Consider the following 24520-nt stretch of genomic DNA (forward strand, 5'->3'; position numbering starts at 1 on the left):
CTTAATTAATTAATATGGGCCCAATTTATTATTTGTATTTGTGGTTCCGATTGATTTAATATATCTCGAACCTATTTTTATTTTAGTTTCCGTTGGTAAGTTTTGTCGTAGGCTATCTTTGTACACCCTCGGAAAGGTTTTTCCCAACAAGTTTTTAAGCACGGCCTGTATGTAGTTGTAGGTATGCATTTTGATTATTTATTTTGTACTACGAATTCCTGTTGGGATTCTCTGTTGTTCCCCATTTCGAAAGTGAAAGATCTTCAGAATACTTCGCTCGGATCTAGCAAATCGGAGGACCATCTTTTGGCAAATATATATTGAATGTTATTAGTGTTCAATCTTCATTCTTTTGGTGTATCTACTAAATTTGGATCTATAAGTTTTGTTGCATGACTAGATATTCTTCTTTCCTCCATTCGTACATCATCTGTTTCTTTCCCCTACTGTACGACCTCCTACATCTACTGTACGACTTCCATTTATCTACCATACGACCTTACCCATTTACCGTACGGACCTGCATTGACACCGTACGGCCAGCATCTGAAGATACCCTACTACATTTTCTCTCCACCATACGGCCAACAACCTTACCGTACGGCCATCAATTTGGCCTCCCAGTAGCTACAATACAACCTCATTCTATATGGCCTCTTTCAGGCTTTCTTTTGTGTGTAATAGGGCAAATTGATGTCGACATTCATCAAGTTTATACTTGTACAGATCTATTCCAGAGGGGTAGTCGAACAATGGAACATTACACTTGAAGCACTAGCCACCCGAAGCACTGACCTAAAGCATTGGCCACTCGAAGCACTAAGGGAGAACTACCTAAAGCACTGGCCACCCAAAGTACTGACAACAATAAGGGTGATGCTGTATGTGAGGAGAATGAAGGCATGATTATAGGGCCACTCTAGGAGGATTTGCTAAGTATTTCTACTACACCAACATGGGGAGAACACCAAAAAAATGAAGTTGCTTACATGGATCTTGTGAAGACATGGACGGATCAAGTTGTGCCCGAGGCTGTCTCTGTCACGGAGGTTGTGTTTGTTCTCAAGGTTGTGTTTTTCATCGAAGCAATGCCCATCATCGTGGTCTTTCTCGTCGCTGAGGTTGTATATCCGTCACCGTTCTTGTGTCTGTCATCGTCATGTCTGTTACTGATGCCGAGTTCATATCTGTCACCGTCGTGTTTGTCACCGTTGTGTTTATCATCGTCATGTCCATCACTGTCATGTCTGTCACCGACGTTGAGTTCGTGTCCATCACTGTCATATCCGTCACTGACGCCGAGTTTGTGTCCGTGACCGACGTCGAGTTTGTGTCCATCATCAAGTTTGTGTTCATCACTGTTGTGTCTGTCACTATCATGTTCGTCATCGTTGTGTCTGTCACCATCATGTCCATCACCATCATGTCCGTCGCTGTCGCCGAGTTTGTGTCTGACACCATCATGTCCATCACCGATGCCGAGTCTGTGTTCGTCGTCGAGTTCGTGTTTGTCATTGTCGTGTCTGTCATTGCCTTGTTCATCACCGAAGCCAAGTCCACGTCCGTCGTCGAGTATGTATCCATCGTCGAGTTCATATCTGTCACCGACGCAGAGTCCGTGTCCATCTTCAAGTTTGTATCCGTCACCATCGTTTCCATCATCGACGCCGAGTCCATGTCCATCGTCGAGTTCATGTCCGTCACCGTCATGTTTGTCATCGTTGTGTCCGCTATCAACGCTGAGTCTGTGTTTGTCGAGTTAGTGCCCATCACCGTCATTGTGTCCATTGTTGTCATTGTTGCCATATCAGTCATCGTCATTGTATCCGTTGTCATCACCGTCACCTTGTCCGTTGCAATGTTCAACATTGTTGTCATCGTCATGTATGTCATCTTCATTTTGTCCATTGTTGTCACCATAGTTGTGTTTATTGCCAAGTCCATTATCATGTTCGTCACTGTCATTGCATCTGTCAACAACGTCAAGTCTGTATCCGTCATCAAGTGCGTATCCGTTGCCGTAGTTGTGTCCGTCGACGACATCATGGCTATCTCCATCATCATGGTGTGTCCGTCATTGTGGCCACATTGGTCGCAATAGCTACATTTGTCGCCATTGAGACATTGCTCATTGTCGAGGCTCTATCCATCATCGAGGCTTCAACTGGGGTTCTGTGTACCACTGAAGTTTTATTTGCAGCTAAAATTTTATTTGTCACCGAGGTACTCTCTGTTGAGGTTTTTTCTGCCAAAGTTGCCTTTACAGAGGTACTCTTTGCTGACGCTTCAATGATCAAGACACCCTTCACTAAAGCTCTTGTCGCCGAGGAACTCACAGTCGAGGCCCCTTTTTCAACATTCTCACCACTAAAGTTGTCTTCGTCAAGGTTTCATCCGTCAGAAATATAATAGTGGTCATTGTGATTGTGGTAGTGGCTAAGTTTGTGCTAGCATCAACATCTGTGTGCATGACCATACCCAAAGAGATTTTTGAACATAGTGATGTGAAAGATTTCATCAATTTGTGTCATTGGGATCTTGGTGAAGGCTATGACAATGTTTATATCATAGTGGCGTAGTGGATGCTTAATGACAATGTGGTGCAAGGGAGGTTTGATGACCATTCACTCCTTTTGCATGCGTGTTTGTTTTGGGTCCCTGGTGACTCAGGATAAGACAATATTTACATCGGAGTGGCGCAGCGAAAGTTTGATAGCAATGTGGTGTTGCGGAGGATTGACATCATTTCACTTGTCTTGTCTGCACATTTGATTTGGGATCCGGGAGCTGTTGGTGTTTCGTTTGATGATGGATTGCTTGAGAGCAAGCAATTTTGTGCAGCGAGGATTTGTCATATCCCCAAATTTGAATGCAATAATTAAATTAAATAAAATAAAATAATTAACTGGTCCCATAATTTAAATAATATAATAAAAGGACCTCTAATTAGTTACTTTAATTAAATAATATGGGCCCAATTTATTATTTGTATTTGTGGTTCCGATTGATTTAATATTATCTCAGAGCTATTTTTATTTTAGTTTTTGTTGGTAAGTTTTGTCGTTGGCTATCTTTGTACACGCTTGGAAAGGTTTTCCCTGACGGGTATTTAAGCACGGCTTGTATGTAGTTGTAGGTACGCATTTTGATTATTTACTTTGTATTGTGAATTCCCGTTGGGATTCTCTATTGTTCGCCATTTTGGAAGTGAAAGATCTTCCCTACTTGGCTTATTCGGTTCCAATGGGATTCAACCCTCACCCTATTCCGTTGCGCGTAATAATTTGCTCGAATCTAGCAAATCGGAGCACCATCTTTTGGCAAATATATATTGAAAGTTATTCGTGTTCAATCTTCATTCTTTTGGTGTATCTACTGAATTTGGATCTATAAGTTTTGTTGCATGATTGGATATTTTGCTTTCCTCCATTTGTACATCATCTGTTTCTTTCCCCTACTGTACGAACAACTCTACATTCTTTCCATACCCCAACTCACCACCACATCGTCTCCTTTACTCCACCGTACATCCTCTCCACAATATTGTACGGCCTGCAAGCTTGCCATACAACCTTCTTCGTCTACTGTACAACTTCCATTTATCTACTGTACGACCTTACCCATTCACTGTATAGACTTGCATTGACACCGTATGGCCAGCATCTGAAGATACCGTACTACATTTTCTCTCCACCATATGGTCAACAATCTTACTGTACAACCATCAATTTGGCCTCCCAGTAGCTAATATACGGCCTCTTTTGGGCTTTCTTCCGTGTGTAATGGGACAAATTGATTTCGACATTCGTCAGATTTATACTTGTACAGATCTATCCAGAGGGGTAGTCGAACAACGAAACATTACACCTGAAGCATTGGCCATCCGAAGCATTGGCCACTCGAAGCACTAAGGGAGAACTACCTGAAGCACTGGCCACTCGAAGCACTAAGGGACACTATTTGGAGCACACAGCCAGACTACGTGAAGCACACGACAAGACTACCTAAAGCATACTACGGTACTTCATAAGGAAACTCTATATATCAACCGAGTCGAATATAGTTGTGTTTTCGTATGATAGTTATTTTTTAAAATTAATATTTAGTAATGATATAATTAAATCATTTTATTATTATTATTGAAGAACATTACAGTGGTATTAGTGTAGAAACCTTTCAGGAGCATCTCCAAACCTTTCGGGAACATTACCGAAACCGTTTGGGAGCATCTCCTAAACTTTCGAGAACATTACCGAAACCGTTCGGGAGCATCTCCAAAACTTCCGGGAACATTACCAAAACTATTTGGGAGCATCTCTAAAACTTTTGGGAACATTACTGAAACTGTTCGGAACATCACAAAGTTATCGTTCAGGGACATTGTTTATAGAATGACAATTATTTTATCATTCAATATTATTACGATTTGTTATTAACTAGAGACCAAGGCAATCTTGGTAGAGAAGAGAACAGTCATTATGAATGTTGAGTTCTTTTAAGAGAACTTATAGAGACTAGAGGGCATTCTTTAGGAATATCAGGATTCCAAATTAGAATCCAAAGGGAGAGATTTATAGAGAATCTCTTAGAGACAATATATAGTGTAGTGGTCAAACATATGCATATGTCAGAGATGAGAGACTTCATAGAGGTGGGATCCCTACCAAGTGATTAATCAAAGATCCCAAAGAGGCCTTAGGAAGATGCTTTTTATATGACGACTACCTAATCGGGAGGCAATTCTTACTAGAGGGTTAGGTGATTCGAAAGGAGTTTGTCTCGAAGGATTAGGAAAGGTTAGACGGGGTAGTCTTTATACTATTAGTTCCATATTTCTAATATAAATTTCATACATTTTCCATTGTACTAATGATTTGATGTAGATTCCTACCTTCAATCCAGATCCAAACAAGGGGACATTACAATATATCTCGGGGGTTCATCACCACCATGACTTTTTTGCCTAATAGGGTTCCCACGGAAAAAAATCTTGGTGTTATGTGTTCTTGATGTGTGGTGTATCTATGCTTCATTGTTTAATTGTCAGATCAGATGTTTAAGGTTTATCCCATGCAAAACAAATTTGGTGTTATGTATTCTTGATGTGTGGTGGATCTATGCTTCATTGTTTAATTATTAGATCTGATGTTTAAGGTTTATGTTTGCAAGTTTGTGTGACAAGCGATTCACTCTTCCCCCAAGTTGTTTGGTGCCCAATTTCCATCAATTGGTATTAGAGCCTCGTTCCTAAGAGGAGGCTTAATTGCTTGATGTGATTTGGGATGAGAACTTACGAGGACAGTTTGAGATTTGATGACACTAATTGCTCTCTTTGGAAAGGGTGCATGGAAACACATTTGAGATGGATTGAAGAAGACTATTGGGAGATTATTGGGGCACAACATGCTCCTCTTGCAAATCCTGCTGCTACTATACCTGATGAGAAGAAGAAAGCTGAATACAATATCAGAGCTAAGGAAGCACTGTTCAGTGCCTTGACTAATACTGAGATGACAAATGTTATGTATTTGAAGACTGCTCCTGAGATTTAGAAGTTGGAAACCATGTATGAAGTTGATGCTTATGTGAAGCTTGGTAAGTTTTAGAGCCTAAAGGAAAGCATGAAACATAGAGGATGAACAAAGATGAGAACTTTACTTCTTAAATGTTGAAGGTGATTGAGCTTGTTTGTAGTATCAGATGTGTTGGTGGATAGTTGTCTGAATCGGATATTATCATATTATTGCTAAAGTGCTCAGGTCCTTGCCTCCTTGTAAATGCAAAGTTGATGCTATTGAAGAAATCATAACCACAACAAATGTGACAAAAGACATGCTGATTGGTAAGCTATCTTCTTTTGAGATGAGTGAATTTGGTGATGACCTTCCTAAAGTTGAGTCTGCATTCAAAGCAACTATTTTTAAGGACAAGCAAAGATATGAGCTCGCAAAAAGTTCTACTAGAGTATCTAGATATGCTAAGGAAATGCAAGAGATTGAAGAACAAGAGCGTGATCTTGAAGATCTTGAAGTCCTTATTGCTAAGAGATTGGCCAAAGGTGTTCGAAAGTATGAAGGAAAGTTGTCTCTTAAATGTTTTTCTTTTAATAAGATAGGTCATTTTGCTTCAAGGTGTCCTGAAAGAGTTCCAAAGCATAAACCTAGGAAATTCCAACCTAGATATGAGGAGTTTTACTATGTTGCTGATGAAGGTGTGACGAATGATGAATCTGATAAAGGTGGTAAAAGTGATGATGAATGGGTATTCATCGCTATCAAGGAAGAAGATAATCTTGAGTCTACTAGTTGCATGAATGTGGAAAGAGCTTTGGCCACTCAAGTTGAAGAGAGATGAATGAATGATTGATTTCAAATGTTCATATTCATATGATGGGTAATAAGAGTGAATTTGTGAGTTTGGAAAGGTATGATGGTGGTGTCGTAAGATTTGGTGATGAAACTCCTTGTCTGATCCATGATGGAGGATCCATTACACTTGATGGTAAGAACAATATTGATGATGTCTTATATGTTGAAGGTCTAAAGCATAATCTTTTTAGTGTTGGACACTTACTTGACTAGGGTTATGCTCTGCAATTCAAGGATGAAAAGTGTAGAATACTGGGAAGTTTTCGGAATGAAATTGCTTCCTGTACAAAAACTGAAGATAATGTCTTTCACTTGAATAGTGCTGATAGAAGATATTTGATTGCTCAAATTAGTGATGGTTGGTTATGGCATAAGAGGATGTGTCATGTAAATTTTGATGATATTGTGAAAATAAGTTATAATCAAGTAGTGAGAGATCTTCCTAAATTGTTGAAACCTTCTAATGCTATGTGTGAGGAAAGATGGGTAAACAAACTATATCTACTTTCAAGAGTAAGACATTCATCTAATGTATTGTTAGATGTCGTGCACATTGGATTTATGTGGTCTATCTAGAACTAGAAGTTTTCAAGATGATAGATACCTCATTTTGTTCATTGATGACTATTCAAGGATGATGTGGGTTTGTTGATTGAGGGAGAAATCAAAAGCTTTTGACGAATTCAAAATCTTAAAGGCTATAGTTGAGATAGAGATAGGATTGAAGCTGAAGCATCTGAGATCAGATAGAGGTTGTGATTTCACTTTTGATGAATTTAATACATTTTTTGAAGAGCATGAGATAGAGAGACAAATGTTTTCTTTGTGGACCCCTTAGAGGAATACCAAAACCATTCTAGATACTATGAGGACAATGATAATTGAAGGAATTGTTCCACAATTTTTTATTAGCGAGAAACTGTTAGTATTGCAATTTAGACTGTCAACTGGGTGCAAATAAAAAGTGGAACCAGTAAGACTCCCTATGAATTATGGTATGGCAATGTTCCTACTATGAGATGTTTTAAATTTTATTGGAAGTAAATGTTATATAACAAAAAGAAGGGCATATAGATGCTACAATAATAGATTGAGAAAGATAGTGAGAATGCAAATGTTAAGGATGATGAAGGCAATTTGAGACAGTTTAGATATCGTGGATATGGTCCAAATGATCACGATGACAGTAAAAATCAGGGAATGCAATCTCCAACTCAGAATCAAGTTTAGATTATTCAAGGAAATCAAGATGACGAAGCTAATATAAATGATGAAGAAGAAACACAAGTGTCTGGAATTCAAGAAGTCCTAAGACTCCCAAGTATGTGAGATTGAACCATTCAAAAAATAAGATACTAGGTGATAGAAATAAAGGTGTTCAAACTAGAAGAAGACTTGTTGAAGATAGATTTGAGTATTGATTAATTTCAAGGATTGAACCTAAAGATGTTAATGAAGCATGCCAAGATGAACATTGATTAAATGCAATGAATGAACAATTGAATCGGATTGAAAAGAACAAAACATGGTTTCTTGTTCCTAGACCTAAGGACAAGAATGTGATAGGTATTAAATGAGTGTTCAGAAAAAAAATTGAATGATGATGATGAAGTTATTAGAAATAAGGCAAGACTTATTTGTAAGGGATATTTGCTTATTTGTAAGGAATATTCGCAATTGGAAGGTATTGATTTTGAGGAAATTTGTGCCTCAGTGGCTAGAATGAAGCTATGAGATTATTTATTGCTTATGTTGTTATCAAAGATCTCAAGGCATATCAGATGGATGTCAAGTAGCATATTTTAATGATGAATTGGAACAAGTGTCTATAGAGCAACTAGATGGATTTTCATTAACCAATCAGAGCAATATGGTTTGCCATTTGAAGAAAGATTTGAATGGATTGAAGCAAGCTCCTACAGTTTAGTATGCAAGATTGGATAAATATCTACTAAAGTTTGGATTTAACAAAGGTACCTCTGATAGTGATCTTTACTTTAAGATCGGTCATGTTAACATTCTGATTGTTGAATTTTTTGTTGATGATATTATCTTTGGAGGGAATGATGAGTAAAGAGTTTTCTAATGAAATGCAAAATGAATTTGAGATGTCTATGATTGTAGAGATGAAATTATTTCTAGGATTGCAAATTAAAATACAAATAATGAAATATTTGTATCTCAGTCAACATATGTGAAATGGAAGATTCAAACTCAGTCGATACTCCTATGGTGACCAGATGTAAATTGATGAAGGATTATGATTCTCCCAAAGAAAATTATACCAGATATAGATCTATGATTGGTGGTCTACTATATTTGACCCAAACCCGACTTGATATCATGAATGTTGTTTGTATTGTTGCTAGATTTCAAGCAGATTCCAAGGAATCTCTTTTCTCTGCAGTTTAAATTTTTTTCATATATTTAAAAGGGACAATTGACTATGGCTTATGATTCCCTAAAGATGATGATTTCACTTTGAGTGCTTTTATTGATGTTGATTGGGGAGGTTTGTGGATGACAGAAGTGGTGGACCATTGTTCTTAGGCAAGAGATTGGTTTCATGGTGGAGTGAAAAAACAAATTGTATATCACAATCTTCTATAAAGGTAGAATATGTTGCTGCTGCAATCAATTGTATATAGGTCATATAAAATGAAACAAATGTTGAAAGATATTAGAGTTGTGTATGACGAACCTATTTCTATCTACTATGACAATTCAAGTGCAATTAACATTTCCAAAAATCTAGTACTATTCAAAGACAATGGATATATCTATCAAGTTTCATTTTATGTGAGAGAAGGTTAATGAGAAGGAAGTCAAAATGGAGTATGTGCCTACTAAGGAATGTATTGCAGATGTTTTCATGAAGCCTTTGCCTAAGGATACTTTTGAGTATCTCAGAAGTAAGGTTGGGGTGGTTACCCCAACTGATCAAAATTAAGTTGCATTGATACAAATCATGACAATGTATTTAATGTAGATCTTTTATCTGGATTTGTTTTTGGTGGCTACTACTTTGGGGGAGTAGTCAACTTGGTGAGTTGGATGTTAAGATTTAAGGAGATTGTTGGATTCTATGGATGTGCCTTCGCCATTGATGTCAAAAAGGGGTAGATATATTCATGTGGAAAACTTATGAGGTAAATTGATTGTGAAGTATGGGGGAGAGTTTGATGATTTCTTTGAAATGGATTGTTTTCTATATCATATGTTGCTATCAATACCAAAGGGGGGGATTTTTGGAGTAATATGTATATGTGTTGTCATTGATGTCATCATATTCCTCTTTTTGAGATAGTATTCCTATGATGTTTAAAGACTTCATTCATCCGGTGTACTTAGTGTATTGAATATCAAAATTTATGAATGTGTGCGTTTGATAGAGTGATGCGTATAGTTGATTCAATTCAACTTTCAAGGGTTCATTTAAAGATTTGAGTGAGTTATGGGTTTTTGTGTCGAGACTTCTTTTTCAGTTGTTTAGTGGTGATAGTATAACAATATTTGGTTTTGTAGTGCTCTGCATTGCAATATTTTGATATGTGGATCTATGTAGCATATTTGAGACATTGATGTGTCCTCAACTTGATTTTTTCGTTATTTGGAGGCATGCAAGCTATTTTCAGATTTGATAGTGGTTGTTGTTAGTGTTCTTGAGGTTCGATATAATGATGATGATAATTCTTGTGATTCAAGTTGATATGGATGATTTTGTGATAATTCATGGTACTTGTGGATATTTCTAGATTGTGCTCCTATTTTGTTGTTTATTCGCATTGATTGTGGTGCCCACATTTGGTTATTATCGGTTGGTGAATTCATGTTCTTGGTTGACTTGGTGATGTAGTATGTTGTAGATGATCAAGGCGTGATTATTGGATGCTTAGTGTGTTCAAGGATGGTGATAATGGTCCAAACTATGTCTTAGGCAACATTACTTGTTCACATTAAACATTGTATTACGTATGGATGCAATTTTGTAATTAGGAGGTGAGAGTGAAGTTGACCTTGTTAATTCTTTCAAGGTTGATGAATTATATAAATGTAACAATTTTGTATTCACATGGAAGAGTTGATATGAGAGAGAGGTGCAAATACAGGAAAAGATCAAGTTTGGAAAAGAATGTTGCATATGGTGCTTAAATGGAATTGATCTAGGCATGTTGAAGATGCTATTACACAGTTCATGACTTGCGGATTGTAGTCCATAAATGTTGTAAGGTAGTGAGCCTTTCCAAGGCAGTAAGCCTTTTTGTAATTGAGTTGTCAGGTCTAGGCAATGTGCCCAAATGCATGTGCATTCGATTGTAATATACTTATTAGGGTATAAATACTTTTAACAAAGTATATCTTTTAGGTTCATCCCCACTGTATTTCCCCAAATAGGATTTTCACGCAAAAAATCTTGGTGTTATGTGTTCTTGATGTGTTGTGGATCTCTCCCTCATTTTTTGATTATTAGATCTGAAGTTTAAGGCTTAAGTTTGCAAGTTTGTATGACAATTGATCCCCACCCCTCTTGCAGTTGTTTGGTGCCCTATTTTCGTCACATTGTGCTTGGCAATAAGATCTGATATAGGAGTTAGCTTATGATCAAGAATAAGTGGGGTACACAAACTAAATGTTTATTGGGCATTGTTACATGTGCAAACTCTAAATGTTTGCAACCTCCCAGAGTTAATTATAATAATCCTAGTGGAATGGTTTGGTTGTCGGCTATGGTGTTGTCTGAATCTCCTTCCTAAAATAACCTTTGATGAACTCCAACTTCACAATTCGTACCCCCATCTATGATCCTTGCAAGGACTTGGGATAAATTATTAGCACAATAAAGGGATATGTTGATGTAAGCTTTAGTCCACTACAACATGCAAAATTGAACACTCAATGTTTAAAATTGAAAACACCAAAAATTCAATTCTCTCTTGATATAAAGTCACTTCTTATGCTAGCCTATAAAGTAAGACCACAAGGCGACTTCAAGGTTCTTTTACCATGGATGCTCAATGGAAATGATGTGATTTGCTAGATCATCAAGGGGACTTACGCTAGTTCATTCAAGACTTGTCAACTTGACTCTAATGAATTGGCTCTATAATGTGCCTTGAAAATATGCTTTGATTTTCAACTCTTGAACTCTAACATAACTTTGACTTACGAAAAGGTAATTCTTACAATCCATAAGAAGCTAGTGGCCAGGGTTTGTTCGAGTCTAACAAATGAACATCCCACAATTCCTTCCATCCACATAAACTAAACTATGCAAAGCAAAATCTATTCTAACAACTTGAAAATGAAATTTGATCTAACAACTTGAAATGAAAATCTATCCTAAATGAGGTTCCTAAAGATTTTGACATTTTGGGTGGAAGACTAGAGGTGCTCGACCATCTCTGTGGTATTTGTTGGTTGGAGGCTTAACCAAATGGGCTCGATGGAGAAGCTTGGTGTTCGGTTGAAGTGTGTTACTAGATTGAGGAAGTGTTGCTTGGTCCTTATTGGGGTGGTTACTAGTTGCTGTGTTGATCGAGGAGTTCACTTACTGTAGTACTCGACATTTACTATTGCTCGACAATGCGTGGTGGTTTTACTGGTGCTCGACAGTCTAGGCTTGTTGTATGGAGTTCTTGCAGATTTGATCAATTGACTTGGTGCACAGTGTGTGATCATGACATGGACCGATTTGCGGATGTGTGTGGACATATTTGGGCCTTGGATCCTTATACTAGGTGCATTTAATGAGTGTTGTAAGAAGACTAAGGCATTTTGTATTTAATATCTGTTACAGGCCAACTTGTGGCTTAGTTGGGTATAAGTAGAGGGTCTTGTGGAGTCTTGAATCAATATTCATCTAGCATGGAGAAGAGGAGTAGCTAAGAGGAGCGATGTGTAGCAGAGCTAGTAGTTGCGGCTTAGGAAACAAGGAGATTGCTTGGTGGCTTGCAAGCACAAGTTTAGATTTTTTTCTCGAGGTTTTTGCGAGAATATTGTTATGTTACAGATCTGGGCTAGCTAGGGTTTGGATTAGATCTTGAGGGATCTTGCAGAACTATAACTTGCTTTCTATTTGGTTGTAACTATGAAGGCCTTACAACCCATAACATTGCATGTAATCAGTTGTTTTATGAATAAAGAATTGAGTTTGGTATTAGATCTTGTATCTTGTGTTGTGTGGCTATTAGCTAGGAACTAGATGACCTTCATTGGGGGTTCATTCGGTTCTGCACTGGATCATATGGTATCAGAGTGAGTTTTCTTGAGCATGACAGATCATCGAAGGTGAGGCAGTTTGCACCAGGACCTTGGGTGGACTTTATTAGAGCAGAGTTCGATCTTGTGGTGGATTGTTCTTTCTGAAGTCCTAGAATTTTTTGTTGTGAGGTAGTAGATCGTGGTTCTGAGTTACAATTGCAGAGGACTTATGGATGGATCTTGATATGGATCAATGGTTGCAAAGATGGAAGGTTGATCTTGTTGAGTGAAAGTTGTATTTGGTTGGAGAGGGTTTGCAAAGATCTTGGAAGATGCCTCTGTGAAGATTGGACCCTAGGACGATTGCAGACCTTCATGATGTAGTGGAGAAGAAGATTTCAAAGATGTTTGCTCAGTTGGAAGCTAGTCTGATCTATCGAGTTAACGAAGGGATAGTTGAGTTTCGTATAGATTTCTGGAGTTAGATCTACCATTCTAGAAGAGAGTGGTTTGGCCAGTTAAGACGATTGTGGAGAGAAGAGGGCATGGAAAGGTCGAGGTGGAAATTGGTTTTGTTGATCGGTCTAAGGAGTTTGATGCGAAACTTGCAGAGCAACTTGTGGTTGTTACTAAAGAGGTTCCTAACCTTGTTGATATTGGGATGAAGATTGGTTTTCATGATCAGTTGGTTGAGTCTGACATCGAAATTGTAAAGCACTTGGTCATGGATGATTAGGTTGTTGTGGGTTGTGATTTACATATTGCAGAGCATCTTCTTGTGAGCAGTGAGATTGCTAGTTTTGGGAGTTTGGCATGTGTTGACATAGGATTGCATATTGTTGCTGATGTGGATTTGGTTTTGGATCTACATGTTATTGCTATGGATGTGGAGTTAGATGCACTTGTTTTTGATATGAATGGATGTGACAAGTTGCACGCTGATTGGTTAGTGGTGATTTAGGCGATTTTGGTGTTTGAAGGAATGATGAAGATGTGGATGATTTGCATATCGGTTATCTTGTCCCTGATGGATTGGAAGCCTTTGGTGAAGATGAAGGGGAAGTCTAGTTTTCATGAAGGAACAAAGTGTGGGACACAATTTTCTTTGTACCCTAAGAGTTTGATGCAGGGGCATTTGAGGTCCCTAAAGATTTTGGCATTTTCGGTGGAAGACTAGAAATGCTCGGCCATCTCTGTGGTATTTCTCGGTTGGAGACTTGATCGAATGGGGTTGGTGGAGAAGCTTGGTGTTCGATTGAAGTGTGTAATTGGGTTGAAGAAGTGCTGCTTAGTCCTTATTGGGGTGGTTCCTAGTTGCTGTGTTGATTGACAAGCTCAGTTGCTAAAGGAGCTTAGTCGCGAAAGGAACTCGATCATTATGGTACTTGGCATATATTGTTGTTGGACAATGCTTGGTGGTTTTACTGGTGCTTGACAGTCTAGGCTTGCCGAAGGGAGTTCTTACGGATTTGATCAATCGACTTGGTGCATAGCATATGATCATGACATGGATCAACCTGGGGTTGTGTGTAGACCTATTTGGGCCTTGGATCCTTATCCTAGGTGCATTTAATGGATGTTGTAACCCAACTAAGGCATTTTGTATTTAAAATTTGTTACAAGCCGACTTGTGGCTTAAATATGTATTTAATGTAAGGGTTTTTTTATTTGTAACTTGCTAGGCTAACTTGTAGCTTAGTTGGGTATGAGTAGAGGATCTTGTGGAGTCTCGAATCATTATTCATCCAGCATGGAGAAGAGGAGTAGCTGAGAGAAGCGAAGTAAAGCCAAGCTAGTAGCTGCCACTTGGGAAACAAAGAGATTGATTGGTGGCTTGCGAGAACAAGTTTGATTTCATTACAGCTTTTTGCCAGAATACTGTTGTGTTTTAGACCTGGGCTAGCTAGGGTTTGGGTTGGGTCTTGAGGTATCTTGTAGAACTATTACTTGCTTTGTATTCGGCCGTAATCGGGAATGCCTTTCAGCTTGACACATTGCATGTAATCAGTTGTTTTATGAATAAATAATTGAGTTTGGTACCAAATCTTGTATCTTGTGTTGTGTTTCCACTGTGTGGTTATTTGCTGGGAACTGGATCACCTCTATTGGGGGTTTATTCAGTTCTGCACTGCATTAGTCTAATAAGTGAACATCCCACAATTCCTTCCATCCACATAAACTAAGCTATGCATAGCAAAATCTATTCTAACAACTTGAAATGAAACTTGATCTAACAACTTGAAATGAAAATTTATCCTGATTCCTAAATGAGGGATGCAGATAATGATGCAATAATGCAATGGTGATCGCAACAATTCACCATTCGAGACAGAACAATGAAAAGTAGAGCAAAATTGACATTATATCAGTAATGATTCCCAAACAACCTTCCTTACAAATGAAATGGGTGGGTTTATATAGGAACCTCAATTATAATGGATGATGAAGATTGATTTAAAATCAAGGGCCCAAATTGATCCATTTTAAGCCCTAATTAGGGCAATAAAAAGTAGCCAATAGAAATGAAGCATCGCAAAATATGCTAGTGAAAAAATTCATAGGCTTGGGGACCAATAAGAAGCAAGGAAGTCACCTAGTCATTATACAAGTCATCATCCAAGATGTAGACATCCTCTTCTCCCTTCTAGCAAAATCAAGAACTTAAGCGAAGTTTTACTAAGCTTCTCCATGTCAATACTATGAAGGTTGCCATGTTGCATCTCCATAACCTCCAATTGCTCCTAGTAAGCGTCTAGTGTGTTATCCCGATTCAAAGAATGCCACTGTAGATCATTAATAGGGAATATGAGTGAGAGAGAGCCATTCAAGTGACTCTTTTTAAGAAAATCCATGCCTTTCAAATAAACTGATTCCAACATCTCCATTAACTTTTCCAAATCTAACTCACTAGTAGCATCAAAATCAAGATCGAGCAGCTCCTTGATTGCAATAAGGACCTTTAAACGTATCCCCAAGATAGGATCCTCAATATCACTTTACTGTGTGCGAGCATGTTCATATGTAGTCTTCTTGGTAACCACTGAGAGATACTGATAGCCAAAGTCATAGATGCTCTCCCTAGCAATGACCCCCTCTTGCATTAGGACCGATGTGGGGATAGCTCATAATGCCTTGAGATGATGAATGAATTTCTATTTGATGGGCTCCAGCTCCTTCCATATTTCTTCTATCTTTGTGCCTTTGCTATAATTATGGTGGTCTTTCCATGTGTTTGAATAGTTTATATGAGGAAAGTCTCTATTTGTGCTTTAATAGCTCCTGCCCATTTCTTTACTATGTTGCAAGCACAATGAGAGCCATGGGAAGTAGGAATATATGGGACAAGTGTTGTCTCCTTATGCCTTCCTAGATTTACATATTTGTTTATGATCTCTTTTAGCATCAAGTTTTCTGTCTCTAACTCATCATTTTCTTTTGTTAGTTTATGCGATCTTTCTTCTATTTTATCCGTATTGCCCCTCAATTCATCAAACACTTGCTCTGTAGTTGTTGGTCTAACATCAAATGAAGAGTTATGGTAATCATTAGGAGTGATCTCATCCCCATTCTTGTCTCCTATAGGAATAGCTAGGAATAGCCAAATGCATAGTGTGAGACCGTGAGACCGTGTTTCATCCCCGGTGATCCTGGGAATCTTCTTTGTTGGTTCAGGTTCCCTTGTCTTCCCAATTCTACTAAGAAATGTACCAATATCTTCAATAGGAGGAACCTTTTCTTCCCTTCTTTTCTTCATGGCACATTAGGTGGTTCAATTGCTTTTCTCTTCTCGTATTCATAGCTAGGATGATGTATGTTCCCATCATCATTAACTTGATCTAGAATGGGGAAATCCCACTTTCCTCATGAAATCAACTGACATTCTAGACCATCTCTTCCTCCTCACAGCCTCTTCATCCATAAGATTCATCCAATAATCCTCTTTGTCTACCTTGTGCTTGCATGTCAAGCCTTTGTGGATTTGGATCTTTTGGAACGGATCAAAATCCTTCCTTGCATGATATGTTCCCAACTGATAAAAAAGTAGCTCTGCACTCGCTGTCCATGTTGCCTACAATGAAGGGCAAAACTCAAGCATTTTCCCAAAGTGATGGGTGAAAGCACCCCCTGTTTGTGCCTTTCTTTCTGCATAATATTGAATTCTGAAAGTTGCCCTACCACTTCCAACAAGACTATTTTGTTGGTAGGGTACCTGGGGAGCTTGTATGGTTCAGAGGAAAATCCCTGGATCTTGCTATAAGTGAAAGTAGGGAATTGGATATGCCAATTTCTATATTGCTGAATCAATTCAGTTGCCTCCTTAGATAATCTCCTATGTGTTTCTCCTTGAAGTGTGCAAGTGATGTTCATATTGAAGATGTCATTTATCCTCCTATTACTTGCTTCTCCATGTAATTGTAACTCAAGATGGAAGTCATAGAGCTTGAACTGAACTTTTCCACTCCCAACCTCGCATTGACATATAAGGCATGGATACTTTATATTCCTTACCAGTAGATAGACTATGTAAGAACTCATATAGAACTGATTTTTTTTTCTTAAGTTCTTCAATTGTGCTTCTATGCTGTCACTTATTTTCCTTGCCCAATCTATCATTACTTCACTTGTGGCTCTCTCCGCTATGAAGTAGAACATTTAGGTATTAACGAAAAGCTCCCTGAGGTGATCCTGTAATTCTGTTCATCATGAACACCATGTCATTGTATTCATCTTTGACGTCTTTACTCACCAACTTCTTCGGTAGTTTGGAATGATGCTTTTTTGGTTCACTGACCCACCTCTTATATATGATATCCTTGCAGGCATCTGGCCTTTTTTCAAATACCCTCTTAGTCTCTTCCTTAGTCCTGATCTGCATCCCAGTGTGTTAGGGGATTCCAAGAATCTCTCCACTTAGGCATGCGAGCACCCTTCTTTGACCCCAAATTGTCATAGTGTTTTGATCATAGTTTCTTGCACATTCGATCATGAGCTTGCTGCATTGGATGGCTGGAGGAAATCCAGCTGCCTGGTAAAGTCCTTTCTTCACTATATTTACCGTGAGCTGTGAAGGAAAGTAATCTTTGTGTCGATTCATTCTCTTCATTAACTTATTCAAATTAAGGCGTTCTATGTTTGTATTAGTTACCTTTCCCCACTTGGAATCATTGAAGACTCTGGGTAGAAGCCTTTGGATGGCTTTTTGACTAGCACTATCCTCACTGCGAATCCTTTCGGCTCTGCCATTCCTTTATGAAGCTTGAAGTTAGCAAGGATTAAAGACTAAATAAAATAATGAGTTTTAGATCGTGAGAGTTCTTGAATTTATCCATAGATTAAAGAATCAATATGACACTTAGTTATAATGAATTAATCCAATGAAAGCGAAAAGCAATGCGCAAGCAAGACCATCGAGACACCAGGGATCCTTAATACATAGACAAATCTATGATTGTCTAACCAGTCATGATAACATCTTCACATCAGTCCTATTAACTTGTCAAATTAACTCCTAATCATGATTTAGGTCCCCATATAAACTAGGAATCAGATTGCAAAACCATTATGATAACAAACTTTCCCCATCATTGTGATGAAATTCAGACATCTGAAACTTATTTTTTTTGGATGATATTGATAGTCAAATCTGGTTTTCTTTGCACAAGAATGACCCCAAATACTCAGCAAAAGGCCTTATAGTGATTTAGCAAGTGGGAAAGTTATGGGATTTTTTCTCAAAATCACCCTTGTTCATGGATGCTTCTGATTTGATGCGTATCTTAGGTTTTCAGACTTCTAAAATAGCCTTGGAATTAGCCTCAAATCACCTCCAAATGACCTGTAATGAATTAAAGAAAAGGTTGACATGCTAAAAAAGTCTATGATTTTTCCAAAAAATATCTCACCATATAGATAAATTTTTAGATTTGGGTCTGGAAAACCAATCCTAGCAGCCCATTTAATGCATTGAATCAATTAAAAAATATTCCCCTTTACCTTGCCAACACTTAGCAATTCAATTCGGATCAGTTTAGTGGGGTTATGGATTTTCTAGGAATCTCTCAAAAATTCACCTATGTACATGGATGCTTCAGATTTAGTCTGATGGCAAAGGTGTTTCAGACTTGCATATTGCTTAGAATGTACCTTATGATATTACCAAAAGCCTGCAAGAAGTTTATGATCGGATTGCAAAAAAAAAAAACAGCCCCAGATTTTTTTAAAAGAAAATTAGATTTTCAGATCCACTCAGACTTTTATTCATGGCAGCCTTACCACAGTGCTCCAATGACAGAAAATGGTTGGAAATGGTTGGTAATCATTTAGGGAAGGCTTAGCAAATGACCTTGGACAGATTTAGTGGCAAGAGAATTTTCTATGAATTTTCCAAAAAATTGCCCATTCATGGAGCTCTGCAAATTTGGGTCTGAAAATCTCTTTGTTTTGGTCCTCAAATGGCTCCACAATCCCAGAAAAAGGTCCTCTATTGGTCTGCAATCACCCTAGATTTCAATCTGCAAGCCTTTTCATGGCTTACTACAATGACAATTCTCATTTATACTTGTTTTTTGCCTCTTATTGTCTTATCTAAGCAACGTGGGATAAAAGAGTCTCGTCTATAGAAGCTTCTAATTTTGACTATATTAATTTTCCCCCTTTATTTCAACTAATGCTCTCATAGGAAAAACGATCCACATTGGGATTCTCAAATCTGCCTAAGTGCACAACTTGTAAGGGCTTAAAAACATGTCCAAACTCCATCTCCATCCATGAAAGCTGGGGAAAATCGACCAAGGCTTGGACATAATTAATCTTTTGCTTAGAAAAAAGTTGATCTCACTTTGCCGTTACAAGGGGGAAAATCGACCCTAGTATGGACATGCTTGGTACCTAGAAAAATTTCACAAAATAGATCTTGGAGGAAATCTAACCCTAGTCTGGATAATTCTCACACTTGTAGAAATTCCACATTCCAAACTCATCTCGAGGGAAAAAATCACCTTAGTTGGACAATTTCGACACTTAGAAATAATTCCAAGTTCCAAACTCCTCTCGAGGGAAAAAACACCTTAGTTAGGACAAGCTTGACACTCAGAAAAAATTTCAAAGGAAAAATAACCCTAGTTAGGACAAATTTGAAACTCAGGATTTTTTTGGAATCCATACTTGCCACCTAGGGAAATGTCTCTAGTCTGCACAATTTTTAGATTTCGAAAATTTTTCATATTCTGGTCTTGGGGAAAAGCAACCCCTATCTAGAGAATTCCTAGACTTGGAAATTTTTTCAAGTTCCCAATTTCCTCTAATGGAAAAATGACCATACTCTAGACAATTTCTAGACTTAGATTTTTTTATATATTTCACTCTTGGTCTTGGGGGAAAATGACACCTGTCTAGACAATTCTTAGACTTAGAAAATTTTTTCAAGTTCTCAACATCCCCTAAGGGAAAGACGATTTTCAAGTTCTCAACATCCCCAACCGGAAAAATGACCTGTCTAGACAATTCCCGGACTTAGAAAAAATTTCAAGTTCTCAACTTCCTCCAAGGGAAAAACGATTTTCTAGTTCTCAACTTCCTCTAAGGGAAAAATGACCCTAGTCTGGGTTTTTCTAACACTTAAAATTTTCAAGCCAAGATTATCAATAGTGGTGGACTTTGACCTCCAAAATGCAAAAATATGAAGGGAAGTTCATGTAGAGTCCTGATTTTGGTCAAAATGTGAAGGGAAATTCATGTATAGTCCAGATTTTGTGTATTTTTATAAAGAAAAATTGTTTTTATTTGGATTCCTGCCATTTCGAACTTGAAAAAATCAAATTTTATAAGGATTTTAAGTCCCTTATGCATGGAATATACCTTTATATTGAATTTTGGACTAGCCAAAATTTAAATACACTTAGGATTTTACGTTCAACCCATTATAACATGACCCCAACGAACTTCAATTTCAATGTTCTAACTTTAAACTCACTGCTTGGCCATTTGGTTTTTAAACACCCCTCGGTTTTTCAAAGCTCTAAGCTGCGCAATGCAATGCCAAAATTTGTCGAACCTAACAACTACGAGGAAAAGAGGGGGTCCCCATTTGAAACGGGGTGATGGTGTGAAAATGTCACAACATGATCTTCATTGTCTTTTGAATGAGCATTGATTTTTGCCTCTTTGGGTTCCAGTATGATCCTTACATTGAACTTTCCCTTTTTTCTATGCGTAATCTCTTCCCCTGTCAACAATATAGTTGACATTGTAATTAAAGAGTCTCGATAGACTATTGTGCCCAGTTATGTCTGATGTTGCCATAAATTGGCCTTGGATTGCTAACTGTCATACAACTTCACTCATTGGTTACATAGACAGTATTCTTCCCAACATTCCAAAGGTGTTGCATAGGAGTTGTATGTAAGTCAAATGAGAATCATGGGCATCACCTCTTCATCCTTGATTTTGATAGATGTATTGACATCATATACTCTTCAGTACATCTTTAGATTGCAGTTTGTCACCAAAGTGCTGGCACTTCAACTCTTCTGCAAAAATTATTTCTTTCACACTTGATCTTCAAATAGAAGTAAATGGCCCAATGATCAGAACATCACTGCACTTGGATTTGTGATTGATTCCTATGTAGTAGATATATTGAATGCAAAAATTAACCGATGAGTTTAGTCTTATTTGGCCCTTTATTATATTGATATCATGACTCAGTGATTATTGATATATGAAATGTCCCCCAGTTGATAAGTTTTGAGAGGCTTGGTCCCATATTGATACCATTTAATTCTATTCTTTTTTATGTCTTCCTATCACATGCCTCCTTATTTATCTCATTGTCTGATAAAGCTCGACATGATACTATTACTATGAAGATGTTTGTATTCATAGCCAAATCTTCCTCTTCTTCCATCCTTCTCCATTCATGTCTTATACTGATTTGTTTTTTATATTTATATGAAGAGAGACATCCAAGAGATGCACATTTGAATAGGTTATATTATATCATGTTTATTTTTTAGTATTTATATAATTGTAATATTTATTTATATAATATTATTATTCTTTATTTTAATTATTAATTATTAATTATTGTTTATTGATTGAAGTTTCTTTTGGAAAGGGGATGCTACACAAAGTTATCAACTTTTTTTTTTTTTTGGAGTGGAGTGATCCCCTGCACTCCTGTATTAGAAATTGGAGTTCTTGAGGTGTGGGATACAAGTTTAATAAAAACTGTGATCTAGTAGTTTTTTAGTTAACACAGTCTAGCAACTTCTGAGCCTTATATAGTCTTAGGATCTATATGTTTTCCTTCTCTTCTTCACCGATTCCTACTAATCAATTTTCTTCTAGTAGGATATTTGTGTTTATAAATGTAATGTACATCTTAGAATGTACAACTTGCATTTCATGTTTGCTTCATATTACTTCTTGCATTTTACATATGATAAAAATACTTTTGGAAGGATGGACATGAAAGTCTGTGTGGCGAGTGATTCACAAATTTTTGTTTTAAGTTAATATGCCTTCTTTTACCAAGAGAAAAACTTAGACAATCTTACTGTTTTGTATAAATCAATTCTGGAAGTTTATGAATGGCTGTTATTTTCTATTCTGTCAGGCATTGCTGGACGGAACAGCATCTGAAGAATCACTTCAAGATGAGACTGGAGTAAGGATGGTAGCTTTATTTGATCATGAAGAAGTGGGTTCTAACTCTGCACAAGGGGCTGGCTCTCCTGTGATGTTGGATGCTTTCTCAAGAATAACCTCTTCTTTGAGTGCTCATGGCTCTAAGGTATTTTCAAGTTTGTTCTTATTCTATAATTGCAAGAGCAAGAGTACTTGTCTCGCTTTTATCTGTTCTTTGTTAGTGATAATGTCAAGAGATGGACATCAAAATTGTGGTACAAGTGTTTGTATGATAGTATTGAATTGAAGTGTGGTATATTCAAGTCAACATTCTCTTAAAGAAGATGATTGGACCCACATCGATTAGTGTGGGTATGTGTTAAAGATTCTTCCCAACACTATAAATACTGACGGGAACAATATTAGAGGATCAGATATTGTTTCTACACCCAGCTTTTTTAAAGAATGGCTTTTATTGATAAATCTAAATATTCTATTGGAAAAACGTTTTGATTGTTATGATTGCCTGGGATTATGTTGTATGTATTAGCTTTTCTCAATTTGCTATGGACTTTCAGGTATCACTTGAGAAAGTGATCCAGAGGAGCTTTTTAGTATCTGCTGACATGGCACATTGCCTGCATCCAAATTACATGGTATGCATTTTAATCTCAGAAATCCTCAATTAATTGGCACATTTATCTTATGTGTAGGAACAGATTGAATGTTAAGAATTGAGAAAGTGAGCTCAATTGTATTCCTGCTTGGTCTGAATATTTATTTTTGGGTATCAAGTTGGCATGGCTAGACCTATGGTTTCTTAAAAAATATTGTTAAATGTACTCAGGATAAACATGAAGACAACCATCAACCCAGGATGCACAACGGGCTCGTCATAAAAAATAATGCAAATCAACGCTATGCAACTAATGCCGTGACATCCTTTATTTTCCGAGAAATTGGTAAAAAGCACAAGATTCCTGTGCAGGTTAGTGCAAGAGAGATCAATATACTCGATCAAGGTTTTATAACAACAGATGCTATCTTGTTTCAGTAAAAACTATGTTGGGTTTTCTATGATCAATTGTGTCAACATTGTGAGATGGACCAATCTGTCCATGATTAATAAAGTAATAGCCTTTTCATGTCTCCCAGAGTGTGTTTGTTTACTAGCATGCACTTAATGGCCTAGGTATGAGGGAACATAATTTTTTGATCAGATTCACCTACAAAGTTGTGTGTTTGTTTGCTAGCATGCACTTTATGGCCTAGGTATGAGGGAACATAATTTTTGGATCAGATTCACCTACAAAGTTTACATTTATTGTCAGCAGATGTATTATATATTGCTAATGGTTTACATTTACAGGATTTTGTGGTTCGAAATGATATGGGATGTGGATCTACAATAGGCCCGATTTTGGCGAGTGGAGTGGGAATTCGCACCGTGGATGTTGGGGCACCTCAGTTGTCAATGCATAGCATACGAGAGATGTGTGGGGTCGATGATGTAATTTATTCATATGAGCACCTGAAAGCATATTTTGAGGAGTTCACAAATCTTGATTCTCAAATCAAGGTTGACTTCTAATTTTATGCTATAACTAGACATGAAATTGTTCTCCATTTGGTGTTGATGTCCAAGTTGGGTAAAGATAATTAGTTTACTCCATTTAGTGTGCATGAATTTAAGTGTAATTTATTATCCAATAAGTGCATTCTTTCATAATTTTTATAATGATGATGAATATGTGTGGTTACTAGTGTACAATGATTTATGTTTAAGTGTGTATGTTTGTTTCTTCAACAAAGCTTCAATTGCATGCTATTGGGATGTTATAGTGTCTAGTATAATAATGTCATGAAACATTTGTGCTGTGACAAATGAATGAGTTCTAATAACATCCATGTGATGAATGAATGAGTTCTAATAACATCCATGTGACCATCAGCCTATGGGACTAAGAGCAACATCCTTAGCAATTTTGAAGTTCTTTCATTGCTAGCTCTTTTGTTGTGTATCTTGATCAAGAGCCCACTATTTAATGAGGTCTTGCTTCCTCAAATAACCCATTTAGATTGCTCACCACAAATTGTAGTTATATTGTGTATGGATGTACTCATATGTTGCACACTCAAATATGAAGTATCATTTAGTTTCTATTGCTCCTTTCATAGGGAAAAGACAAGTTCTTTCCTCCCATTCAGGGATAGCCCTTCTAACCATCTAACATTTATGATGGTGAAACCCAATTTCGATTCGTGCAAGAAGTCTAACCTTTACCTTAATTGCTACCCTTAAGTCACCTTCTTCATTATGCTCA

At 37.3% G+C, this 24520-nt stretch overlaps 1 protein-coding gene across 1 annotated transcript in view; it reads left to right on the forward strand.

The window, feature by feature from the left end:
* LOC149564309 (Zn-dependent exopeptidases superfamily protein) overlaps positions 1 to 23967 on the forward strand; it is a 179228-nt gene extending 155261 nt beyond the window's left edge. The window contains exons 8-11 of the mRNA XM_089827373.1: positions 22186 to 22362; positions 22775 to 22852; positions 23044 to 23184; positions 23566 to 23967. Of these exons, the coding sequence (XP_089683499.1) occupies positions 22186 to 22362; positions 22775 to 22852; positions 23044 to 23184; positions 23566 to 23787 (618 nt within the window). The 3' untranslated portion in view covers positions 23788 to 23967. The remainder of the gene's footprint in view (positions 1 to 22185; positions 22363 to 22774; positions 22853 to 23043; positions 23185 to 23565) is intronic.
* The last annotated feature ends 553 nt before the right edge of the window (positions 23968 to 24520 follow it).

This window comes from Cupressus sempervirens, chromosome 4 (genome assembly GCF_028749045.1).
Source record: "Cupressus sempervirens isolate cs-2001-9-10 chromosome 4, ASM2874904v1, whole genome shotgun sequence".
In the NCBI taxonomy this organism is placed as follows: domain Eukaryota; kingdom Viridiplantae; phylum Streptophyta; class Pinopsida; order Cupressales; family Cupressaceae; genus Cupressus; species Cupressus sempervirens.